Consider the following 13,262-nt stretch of genomic DNA (forward strand, 5'->3'; position numbering starts at 1 on the left):
AAACTGTGTGACAGAGGTCAGTCTGTAAGAGAGAGAGAGAGAGAGAGAGAGAGAGAGAGAGAGAGAGAGAGAGAGAGAGAGAGAGAGAGAGAGAGAGAGAGAGAGAGAGAGAGAGAGAGAGAGAGAGAGAGAGAGAGAGAGAGAGAGAGAGAGAGAGAGAGAGAGAGAGAGAGAGAGAGAGAGAGAGAGAGAGAGAGAGAGAGAGAGAGAGAGAGAGAGAGAGAGAGAGAGAGAGAGAGAGAGAGAATTTACATGGATTTGCACAGAAAATCAGACCACACAGACCCCATCTACATTAATCAGAGAGAGAATCAATAAAAATGTCTAATAAACACAATAACATGTGGAAGGCCACTGGCAAACATGCATCAGGCAAGAGACTGAGTCCCTCCTGAATCCTGAAGAGGAGCTGGGCAAGTAGTTATTGAGATACTGGTGCATGAATAATACCAACCTTTATATGAGTGTCATGGTTGTAGCATGGTTATTATTCATTTACACAACAAATGATGCCTAAAACACTAAAATGATCTTAAAAACTATCAAATACAAGAGGCACCAAAAATAGGAATTGGTAATGGAGGAAATATTTACCAAAGTCCCACCAGTCCCAAATCGAGGAATTTCACTGAAATAACCCCTCCATATAGTGCATATTTTTTTGGTACCTCTCTCACACTAAACAGAGAGTTTACTGTACATGATATTTGTTTCTAATCTCATTAAACATCAACATCTAAAACCAGATTACTTCCTTAATCTGCAATATTTTTGAGTCTTTTCACTCATAGGACTTTGCCCCAGTATATAACAAAAACATTATCCACAAAATTTTCTCACATTAATAAAAAAAATGTAAGATTCAATCACTGGAGGTAACTGCAACATGTACAAAGCCTTGTTTCTTTAAATCTGACTTGTGCATTATGTCTGGTTGCTATGGTTACTGGGTCTAAACACCAGAGGTGACCAGAGCAACTCAAAAGAAAATGAGAATATAGCATAGACTTAGTTATTCTGAAAAAAAAAAAAAAAAAAGACTACATAACATTCTTCAAGCACTTTTCATATACATATCACTTTCTAAATATATAAGTAAATACTTTTGAAAATACCATCAGAAGATGCTAACCTATTAGATCTTCAAATAATTATCACAACCAATTGGCCACACACTTCTACTTTGCTGGAAGCTAAACTAGCAACCGGGCTAAACTCAAATCTCACCAGAATTGGTTGCTGTGGTGCAGGAATTGGAAGTGTCAGTGGCATCTTCAGTGGAGGTGTTGGTGTCACCACTTGTCCCTTTACCTCCAGCAATCTGTAATGGGATAACACTTACTGTGGCTCAGCTACTCTATCCATGCTTCTCAACTACAGCCCAAAACCATAAATGAATTCAAAGCCAAGTTTAATTGAGAAGGACACAAATGGAACCCCACAGGCATGGCTCATTAATTATAAATCCCAGCAACATAAATGAAGAGAATTTTCAAAACCCATCAAGGTCCAAAGGATGTAATGGATTTATCTTCCAAGCTTACAAAAGGTGCATTTCCCAGATAATTTATAAAAGGCACCCTATGCTAAAAATGTAACGGATACTGTACACCACCTTATGCTTGAGAGTTTTGTGAGTCTCCTTCTGAGCCTCCCGGTGAGCCACCACCTCCTGAAGCTCACAGTCACTGCCTAAAAACAAAATGGAGAGGAAGAAACACATTAATCAGACCTTTAGATACATCAAATATCATTATTATTATTATTATTATTATCAAGGGGCCCATCTTTTCCTCCCATGACAGCTGACAAAAATCTTGCTCTTACCAAAGAATATTTTACTGGGTGATGCTATGACACAACATCCAGTCAATATTAAAAAAATATTACCTCCAAGTGTGGATTCCAGAAACATCAATAGGATAGGTGATCCATGAACAAACTTTAGGATCATCATAAGCAGCATGTGGTGCACTCTGAGCTCCATTAAAAAAATTATGAGTAGGAGAATATCATACTATTGTTATAGTGACTGCTATCATCATAGAGGAAAATTGGAATATAATGGTAGCTCGTGTAGTTGCAAATTTAATGCAAAGCGGATTATCGTACGACAGACTCCCTCTACTTGAAGGAGAGAGGCAGGAGAGGGGGGAATGTTGCAAACAGTATAGTATGAGCAGGTGTTGTGCGGCGACTATGCCTGATGAACGAGCCTCCCATAACCCACTTAGCCAGTGGGGTACCTCTTTGGCCGACTCGGTAAGGAGTGGCTCTCCCGTCACGCTGGTCGCGGGTTCAATCCGAAGCAGCCGGCGAATACCCTGATCTTGATTAATTTCTCGTGTGTTTCGATATACGCAGAGGACGTGTTGGGAAATAGAGGAACTAGAAAAATAAGCTCCCGGGGCATGACACAGGGAGAACTGGAGGCCTGTCACAGCCATCCCCAAAAAGTACAGGATGTTAGAGCTGCAGACAGGTAAATTCAGCTTTTTGTATAGGATAGATGACAGATGTGCAAAGAAAGTGTATGAGAGTGAGGCAGAGGGTGACAGGGAATGTCAGAAACAGATGAGAGGAATGGATGGAGAAGAAAACTGTGAGTGATAGAAGTGACTTGTTGGATGTTCAGTGAATGAGGAAGGGATGGAGGAAAGTTGTTTGTGACATCAGGCAGTGGAGAAAGACTTTCCATTTTTAATCTGTGAATTGATCTTTCCCCCCACCATAGAGCACAGTGACACTAACTTTGGCTTTGTGTTTTGTTGCTGCCATTGGCCCAGTCACCAAAGGCCTGCCAGACTCTCTCCAGAATAGACCCTGGCTGCCCATCTTCCAACTTCTTGCTGGGTGTTGCCTGTAAGGTAGAAAATATACAGTTTCAGTACCTTACAAGCACTGCCTTTTTGATCATATTACCATAGCTTTGGTCTTTTTTTTAAGTCATAATGTTGTAACAAACAGAATGAGCGCAACACTAGACTTAAACAAGCCAAGAAAACAAGATAGATTTTCTTGTGGATACTCAACAATTAACCACACACATATCTCAACCAAGCTGTCCTTTATTACCACCAATATTCTAATGACAAAAGCAGGACTGTAACATGTACATAGAGAAAGTTTAATGCAACAGTAGAAAGCATGACCACACCTTTTCCCCTCCAACTGGTAAGAGCCTCTCAGGAGTTGGGAGCTCCAATACATCAGGAGGAGAAACTGCCTTGGTCCCAGGTGAGTCTGTAGGTGCCCCACCATGTTCATCCACCTCCACTGGTGATCCTGTAAGTGAAAACACAGTTACTCCACATCCCCTTTATAATGGCTTGAATCATTTTAAGACCAGCCATGGATGGAGATTTCGAAAGAACAACATGCACTGTCAAGAGCTACCTTCAAAACAAATGAACAACACAGAAGCATGGTAAAGATGGGGGCGTACACTAATCCACGCATGACCTCGGTGTTCATCTCCATCTCACTGGCCTTCAAGTCTCAGGTGGGTTAGAATCCACTATCCTGAGACACAGGGCAAGTGTTACCACAGTTGCCTTTTGCTAGTTTCCTCAGGTATACCCATTTATTATCCAGCCTGAAAGGGAGGATGAACAACTGCCAACTGCTCTGGTCCAGGATTGAAGCTTGGCCAATAGATTTATAGCTTTACTTGTTGATCACTTCACCAGGGAGGCACACAGGCATGGTACGTACATTACAACATAAAAACAAAGCATTCCTCACCCAGTGTCATCAGGTCCATGAGAGAAAGTGGGGACTGGGGGGAGCGATGGTGAAGGAAAGTGGCTGCTTCTTCTTTAGAGGCTCCAGAGGTTTGGTGAGGCCCTCCACTGCGTACATGTTTTGCTTCCACCCTTGCTTGTCGAACACTGACTGCTTCCTCCACTGTTACCTTGGACACCACTGCCTCCTCCAGCACTGGGGCCTCTTGTACCACCACACGACCTATTTGTAGTTCCCCCTCTCTTCTCACTGCTTCCTGCTGCCCACACCCAGACTCTGCTGTACTGCACTTTCCTGGTGCTTTGAAACAGAAACAGAATGGGATGGCAAGTATTAATATTGTATGGCAGATGCATGTACTATATATGCAGTATAGCAAAGCTTTGATGCAGCAGATTAACTAAGGTAACACCCCACAATTATATGAATTATTTCTCAATAACTGTAATATAAAATACACAGTTATGATTCTCAGTTAAGAATATGCAAAGGATATTTTCTGTAAAGGGGTCAGTTAAATGAAGTACAGCTTTTTAAAAGGTGTGTGGTGTCCACCCGAGGACTTTTAGATAAATGTCATGAGGAAATCACATTCTTCAGGTGGAGAGTGGATATTACACTGAGTTAGGATGAGATAAATGCTGAGACAGAAGTGAGTGAAAATACATCTTGTGGAAGTCCACTCCCACACAGCTAACAATAATAAGCTAAACAGAAATGTACTAAGAGTGACCCTCCATTACAAAAGTAAGATATTACTCATTCAAGAAACTAGGAATCATTGTACAGAGGATTGGATAGAATGATAAAAGAATATAAAATAAGGAAAACATCAGAAAAAATAATATTTTTCAATAATAATTGTCAATATTGAACATCCTGACTATATTCTAATGCCCATACAGGGCACTCACCCGGCCCCACTGGCAGCAGGCGCTCATGGGAGGAGGCAGTGGCATCAGGATCAAACTTAGTGCGTCTTTGTGGGTCGATGGGACGGAAACCCTCACCTAGTGGAAAAATTATAAGAAAGGTCAAGGATGGAGACTCACTGGTCTACTTTACCCAATATCATGAAATTGTATATCATTAATTCTTTATGTCTAGAATTTTCCTACTATCATAATTACTGAAAAAGCCCATTAATCTGGATTCCCATGATCTGAAAATTTTCAATAGCCAGAATTTTTAAAGGCTAGAAATTATAGTCTCAATAAAAGTCTGAATTCTTTAAGGCAACCTAAAAGTCTGGATTCTGAAGTTGAGGAAATAATACAAACAGAGAATAATAAATAGTATATATAAAATCCTACTTAACAGCTTCTTTCATGAGCCAGTTTTCTAATACAAATTTTCTTCTCTCCCCATGACAAATCTATGTGACTGACTCACCTAAGGCAGCACGTAGGTGGGAGGGTATGGCTTTGGGGGAGAGGTGGCTGCTGCTGCTGCTACTGCTGCTGGTAACCTGATGAGACCTCCTGGACTCTCCTCGTTGTGACCTCTGGAGGAGATAAGTTATGTAATGTCTTATCATTGTGATGAGAAGGGTGGGAGGGTAAGAAATTAAACTAAATAGTCAAAATAAAGTTTAATCATCAAATTTCATTCTTTCCATTTAATACCTTTGCTCATTTCTACTGAATAATATTTTCCTGGCTACTACTTAGATGGGTTGATGCGAATTGGCAAACATATCCAGTGGGGTGATAGAGGAGAGTTGTATGAAGGAGTGATGAGGGGTTACCTGGGTGTGTTGGGGTGAACTAGTTCGGCCCAAGTACCCCAAATCCACTGTGACCATGCGCTGGACCCTGGGCTTGCATACCGGCATCAACTTCTTCTATATACCAGGGAAGAAGGAACACATGCAGAAAGGTCAGGCAAGCAGGGGATTAATGTATACAAAGAAACAAAATAAAAAGACAGACAGGCAGACAGACAGACAGACTGAACACATAAACACATCCACACCCACCCACACACATAACATTATTCACAGCATCATTATAACCACTTCCTTTGTCTGACATTAGATGCAGGAAAGGTTACTTTACAAAACACGTGGCTGAAAAAAGTAATGTTTTTGGATATATACATTAGTGTATAAAAAAGATCACTAATATCTAGATATTATAACAAATTTTTTCTTGTCAAGATCACTGGTTAGATTCACATTTTCATTAATCCTTCAATCACCAATTTTAAAAGGGAACCCTTCAATATAACAAGAACAGGGCATACTGTTAAACTACAATAAATTCACTTCCTATTGAGACATCTAACAAGCTTTTGCTGACGCACTACTTTTGGCAATAAAACACATCGATATAGGAATTAATATAGATGTGCATTTAGCCTGTGATCTTGACAGAGATAATATATGTTAGAATATTTACCAAATAAGTTCTATCTTCATCACATGCAACTATTCTAAGATAATGTGGGAGTCAAGGAAGATGAGTGAATTAGCAATGATTGATAACAAACAGACATTTAGATATGAATGACTAATGAAAGGAAAGGGAAACACTGACAGATAAATTTCCCTTGTTGGCATCACTTGCTGCATCTTTACTTTATATTAAAGCCTGTCATAACTTTAGCTGCTTTTCTATTTTACATTGTTCTAAATTGTATGAGAACATTTACTTCAAATTATGACACCTTAATAGTTGCAATCCTACACCACTTCAAGGAATTTACCAATTATCTAAGGCTTGAAGTTGGTAGTGTCTTCTTTTGACACATTTAAAACCTATCTCTGCAAATGATTCATGTCTGCATTTTTACAATCCTACCAAATTCGTGGCCTATTCTTCAGGTATAGTTAAAGGTAATGACATTTGAAATGAATTTGCTGAGTTCCATCTGCTTCCATTTTCTATTACCTTCATGCTGAAAAAGTTGAGGGATATGAAGAATGATTTTATATCTAAATATTGTAAAGAGCACAGCTTCTCAAGCTGTAACTTTGAAATGCAAAACCCTGAAACGGAAACAGTACACACAATAAGCATTCTCATTAAAGTATGTTAGATAAAAATATATATACAGGATAACAGGCCCTTGGTAAAGCTCAGATACACTACAGCTAGATAAATACAAACATACATCATTCACAAATTACTTCATGTTCCACATAACCCTCAACTCATCCTCATGAATCTGTCCAGACATAATGGACTCAGGTGAGGATAAAGTTGGGGGCATATACTAAAGCTGTCTGTGGCCTTGGTGCTCATCTCTATCATGTTAGCCATTGAGTCTGTGGTGGGAAATAACCCATTACCCTGGGACACAAGGTCAAGATGGAAGGAAAGCAATGGGACCGGATGAAATCTCGGGACAAGTGCTAAAAGTGTATAAATGAATTATTGGAGCCACTTTATGACATAATAACATGCTCTATAAATACAGGAAAAATGCCCTTAGAATGGAAGAGAGTGAACAGTGTACCAATTAATAAAAGTGGAGATAAAACTGAACCACTAAATTAGATCTGTGAAAGTATAATAAAAAAAAATGGGGTCGAACCGAAAAAAAAAAAAAAACGATAAATAAATTGATTTCTTTTGTGCTACTCTATACTATTCTCTGTTGTGGAGCGGCAAGTGTTTTTTTTTTTTACTTTTTTTTTTGCTTGTGCGCTCTTTCTTTGTATATATATATATATATATATATATATATATATATATATATATATATATATATATATATATATATATATATATATATATATATATATATATATATATATAAATAGACATGGTGCAAGAGAGAGGATATATCACGATTTGAAAAGAGCTTTGACAAGGTTTCACACAGGGAGGTAAAAATCTGGACTACAGCAGTGGGGAGGGGGCAGCAAGTTATCGAGGGATGAGATTACTTAAACGGGAAGAGAGAGACAGATTAGGAGAGGAGAGATCAAGATCAGAGAGTAGAGAGAGGAGTTTCTCAAGGCTCAGTTCTAGCACCAATAATGTTCATAATATATATAAAATGATATGCCAAAGGTATAAAAGTTATATGAATAAGTTTTTGCAGTTAATAAGAAAAGTGGACAGGAGGAAGACGAGAAGAGAGAAAGAAGAACCTGAGTAGAATGAGTGGACAGATGGAGATGGAGACAGAATTTAATGCATGGGAAAACAAAATGGAAAAAAAGAAAAAGGAAAAAAAAAAAAAAAAAAGGAAAAAGAAAAGATAAGATGGGAAAAAAGAAAAACATGAAGAAAAGAGAGAAGAAAACGATACAAGAACACACTCCCAAGACACACTAACCCCAGAAACAAGTTGTTTGGGATGATGCAAAATATAAGAGCATCATTCCACATTATGGACAGAAAGAAATGATGAAAATATGAAAAGACCAAAACTTGAATATGCTGCAGTTGTGTGGTTGCCTCACAAAAAGAAGGATATCAGAAGCTGGAAAGGATACAGAAGAGCGAAAAAAATCCCAGAACTCGAAACTTCGAATATGATGTATGAAGAGATTAAGGAGAGAAACAATGACAACAAAAAATGGAAAAGAGGAGAGAGATCACACCATCTAATAAGTTGGTAAATAAGTTTGATGAGGACATGGTGGACAGAGAAGATCTCTTCTCAAATGCAAAGTGGATTAAGAGGTTTAGAAGAGGATTAACCCTTTCCATACGGTGACGCCGACGTCGGCATTACCGTACTGAAAGGGTTAATAAAGGAACCTGTTTGAGTGATTTGAAAAAGTATAGTTTTCCACATAGAAGCAGTGGCGTACCCAGAAAATTGAAAAGGGAGGGGGGGGGCCAATATATATATATATATCTATAAATATATATATATATATATATATATATATATATATATATATATATATATATATATATATATATTATAATTTTTCTGCGTCCAGTATTATTGCAAGCGCAGGGATCCCATACAGCTTGAGGATTCGGGTTAAATCGCTAGGATAAATTTATTATTTTTATACATACCTGCATTGATACATACATATACATACATTGTACATTTTAGAAGTTTGTGGTAGCATATAAGTACAACATAAATTTGGGAGATTTAAATAATCTTAAAAGTACTAATTTTATGTTACTTGAGCGAACATTACTTTTAAAATCTTGTTCATTTCTGTAATTTGGACTGCAAAAATCTACTCTCGAAACAACACTGCTTACTTTAGAACTACATGTTCTGATAAAAAAGTAATATACTGGCGAGGAAAAAAATGTTATATTCATATAACATGTATAATCTTCGTTTATACAGGCTGCTGCTGTAATACATATTTTTACAAGATACATGGAAACTGGGTCAGGTGTTTTATGAATATAAAATAAAAATTAACTAGATGAATTAGATTAGTTACTGTTATCAACAATACATTGAAACTGGTTTATCTCAAATTTATGCGTCTGTTCTTACATGCAAATTCATCAAGGACTTCATGATCAAGATTTGTGTCACAATACACAAAGTAAGGCCAGTCCATTTAAACAACTTTCACTCATTGCATTCCTAAGGTATGTTTTAAGCAATATAAGGGCACTAAAGGATCGCTCATTGGTGGAAGTGCTAATAGGTAGGGTTGAAAAAATTGCAATAAGGTGGAAAATTTTGAATATGTGCCCAATTTTTTGGCACATGCCAATGTCTCAAGAACTTGCTTTGACCTCTCATGAGATTCACAACGCTTCCAATAATCTGCCCCTGTAGATATTCATCTTCAACGAGATCTGCATCTCCATCAAGAAATTTTCCATAAAATTCAACTGCCTCCTTCAGTTCACTAAAATCAGTATCAACTGAAAGAGAGGGAACAAGATTTCCCAACAAAAAGCTCCTAATGTGTTTATATGCAAACCTTTCCCTGAGTTGTGCTATAGCAGTGTCCGAAAATGGGAGAAAAATAGCTCTTCGATAGTTCTCCTAAAGAGTCGCTGTTGGAGGGTTAGCCTTAATTATGTTTCTGATGACCACTGATTGTTCAAGGCTTCTGGATGCTCTTTCCGTACCTTTTCTCAGCTTGGGCAAAAAGTTGGTTGAACTTATTTCCATCACGATAGGACTGAAATGCTACACTTCCAAGAGCACCCATCAGTTCTTGTTGTGACCCCTGCAGTTTTTCTGGTAAGGGTTTAGTGACACTTAGAACTGAGGTGAGCACTTCCAAACTCATGAGAAAACCTGGGTCACTTTTTGCTTTAGATTAGGCTTGGCTGCTGATTCTTCACCTAACGTGTTTTGCAGTAATTATTCTTAATCATTATTTCATTATTTACCTACCTGATTAACTGAATTATCCGGGGCATCAGCTGAGTCAGTGGTGACTTTCTTACACCAGATAGAGTGCATACATGAAGCATTTCCTGGCATTTTGTGGCCAAGGAGGAAATATGCGAAGAATGGAAAGGCACAAATCCCAAGTCTGCGTGAATTCAAGAAATGACACACACTATAGTAAAAAAGTACTACATAAACAGAAAATAAAGTCTATCAATCATAATTTTCAGAAATTTGGAATTTGTGGTCAGAAAATATTATACGGATAACATGAATAGGCTACGTACGGCCACATGAGCCTACGTCGTCAATGAATGTTTCTTAAAATAGATCACCTGCTCTTATTCAACTCAGCATTTCCATTGTTCAGGCGCTGAACATACAATAGTTACTCAGCCACTCAACACTGTCCACTGTCAAGCACAAAACGGTCATTAAAGGTGGTAATATAGCGGCAAAGGTCGACCTTACAGGTCCCATACGCGTCTCGCGTCGCCTGCCTCTCTCCCCGTCATAATACAGAATCATATTACATACTCAGCACTGTCACCAGACAAATTCACTTGGTGCATCTACAGTATAATTATATAGTCCTCCATCACTTTGACAGCACCTTACACCTAAAATCAAGTAAATATGAGAGGCAAGAAGGAGAGAAGGCACACTTACGACTTTTGTGCTCTCTCTCTCTCTCTCTGCCAGAGCCATCCCCAGTGTTGCCAACTCAAAATTTATAAATAGGCAAGGATGGCCTAAAAAATCCGCCAGATGATAGATAGGTGAAGCTATAAAAATTTGCCGCTAGATTGGACTTGAAAATCCGCCAGTTACTCTTGTCAATTTTAAGATTTTTACCGCTAGATAACATGCAATTTCGCCAGATCTAGCGGAAAATCCGCTAAAATGGCATCACTGGCCATCCTAATCTCGTATTCCTCTTCTTCCTGTCTCCCCACTCCCGCTACAAACACCCCTCCGCCACTTTCAGTTGACAGTTTGACTCTACACACAATTTTATGAACCCATCATTTAACACCTTACTTTTTTTCACTCAGAGCACACCTTATATCCTACCATTAACTCAAAACAAAACCAAAGGGGAAATAACTTGGTCACTCGGTGCCACTGAGCTCCCAACTACACACACACACACACACACACACACATTCGTAATGCTAATATACATATTCCTATTATTTTCCTGCAACAATTTTGTTTATTCATTATTATTTTTCTTTGCATAAAGGGGGGGCCATGGCTCCATGGCCCCCCCCCCCTCGGTACGCCACTGCATAGAAGTGTTAACACATGGAACAGCTTGCGGGAAGAGGAGGTGGAGGCGAGCAGTTGTCCAACAAAAGAAGGAAAGGCTGGATGAATGTAGATATGGAGATGGGACTATTAGAGCTTAGCTCAGGCCCGGAAGACAACAAATAGGTACAGTATTTCCACGAGAAGCTGACAGGTGAGGTAGTGGCGGCTGCAGGGTCAGCTAAGCCCCGCACCTTGCCACACACTCTTAACACCTCTTGCTTCCTCTCATATGTCATCTATTTACTACCTTTAAATGAATTTACTTAAATAATTGGATAATCCAATAAGGTCATATAGTGTTAAAATTATTTCGTTTTTAAGATAATAACAAAGATATTGTATAAATACCACAACACTTGACAACATTGGAATACAATGGTGTCAAGTGTCAAGGTGTGGGGCCTAGCTGACCCTGCAGCCGCCACTACCTCACCCGCCAGTTTCTCGTGGAAATACTATAAATACAAATAGGTAAATAGATCTGGGTTACCAATGTTTACCTTCCCTGGTTTCACCAGGTATCCATTTATCAATCAATCTGAAAGGGATGCTGAACAACTGGGTGGGCTACATGCCGACTGCCCAGGCCAGTGGATTCGTAGCAAGACATGCTACTGATTACATCTCAGAAGTTCTAGTTGCCATACCTCATGGTTAAGAGTGTCTGACTCGAGGTGTTGGTGGTGTTGCTGGTAGTGGTGGTGATTGGTCCCTGCTGCTACTTCAGGCCCAAGCTGCAGCGGAACAAGCTCGGCATTGTGGATCCTGTGGAAGTAGACAAGGAAGGATGATAATGAAGCACACACACACACACACAAACACACACACACACACACACACACACCGGTCCCCGGCCGGGTGAAGATAAGTTGGGTTTATCTTCTTTCACGTGTAGCCCCTGTTCACCTAGCAGTGAGTAGGTACGCGATGTCAGGCAAGGAGTTGTCGCAGTGTGTTGTGTGTGAGTGGTCTCAGTCCTACCCAAAGACCAGTACTATGAGCTCTGTGCTCATCCGTAGGGGAATGGCTGGCTGTCTTGAGAGAGATCCGCAGCAGACCAAGAGGTGAATTACATACACACATACAATAATGCAATGGAGTAATAATGCAAGATAACAAACAGCCAGAGAGTCATGTTAATTGAATATTCGGTGATACGTATAACATGGTGAGAAATATAGGAATAGCATTCCACTACATGGATAAGGATATGATGAAAAAATTAATTACCACTATGATCAGACCAAAGTTGGAATATGCGGAGGCAGTGTGGTCTCCCCATAAGAAGAAACATACAAAGAAACTAGAAAGAATACAAAGGATGGCAACAAAAATGGTTCCAGAGCTGGAGGGATTGATGTATGAGGAAAGACTAAAGGAAATGGACTTACCAACACTAGAACAAAGAAAAGAAATCTACAAATTATTGAGCAAAATGGAAGAAGTAGACAACGAGGAGTTACTACTAAAAGAAGAAATTACCACCAGGAACACAAGAGGATATAGTAAAAAATTGAGGAAGGGAAGATGCTTGAGAGACATAATGAAATATAGCTTCCCGCAAAGAAATATAGAGGTATGGAACAGACTAAGTGAGGATGTAATATTGGAGAGGCACAAGTGTAAAGCCCAGGCCCTGTAAAACTACAACTAGGTAAATACAACTAGGAACACACACACACACACACACACACACACAAAAAAAAAAAAAAAAAAAGATAACCACTATGATTAGACCAAAATTCGAATATGCAGAAACTGTGTGGTCTCCCCATAAGAAGAAACATGTTAAAAAACTAGAAAGAATACAAAGGATGGCAACGAAAATGGTTTCAGAACTGGAGGGATTGTCATATGAAGAAAGGTTAAAGGAAATGTACCTGCCAACATTGGAACAAAGAAGAGAAAGGAGACCT

The 13,262-nt window shown here is 39.0% G+C and overlaps 1 protein-coding gene across 10 annotated transcripts in view; it reads right to left on the reverse strand.

Annotated features, from left to right (window-relative positions):
• The window catches only part of LOC126997354 (protein unc-79 homolog), a 236,389-nt gene that overhangs the window by 47,150 nt on the left and 175,977 nt on the right, over positions 1-13,262 (reverse strand). For 9 of the 10 annotated variants that reach the window (XM_050858421.1, XM_050858414.1, XM_050858416.1 and 6 more), the window contains 9 exons: positions 11,994-12,111; positions 5,492-5,587; positions 5,137-5,248; positions 4,659-4,754; positions 3,745-4,044; positions 3,158-3,285; positions 2,752-2,860; positions 1,616-1,692; positions 1,228-1,321 (listed from right to left, as the gene is read on the reverse strand). In XM_050858421.1, the coding sequence (XP_050714378.1) occupies positions 1,228-1,321; positions 1,616-1,692; positions 2,752-2,860; positions 3,158-3,285; positions 3,745-4,044; positions 4,659-4,754; positions 5,137-5,248; positions 5,492-5,587; positions 11,994-12,111 (1,130 nt within the window). The remainder of the gene's footprint in view (positions 1-1,227; positions 1,322-1,615; positions 1,693-2,751; positions 2,861-3,157; positions 3,286-3,744; positions 4,045-4,658; positions 4,755-5,136; positions 5,249-5,491; positions 5,588-11,993; positions 12,112-13,262) is intronic. The other variant, XM_050858417.1, reaches the window with a different exon arrangement.

This window comes from Eriocheir sinensis, chromosome 12 (assembly GCF_024679095.1).
Source record: "Eriocheir sinensis breed Jianghai 21 chromosome 12, ASM2467909v1, whole genome shotgun sequence".
Lineage (NCBI taxonomy): Eukaryota > Metazoa > Arthropoda > Malacostraca > Decapoda > Varunidae > Eriocheir > Eriocheir sinensis.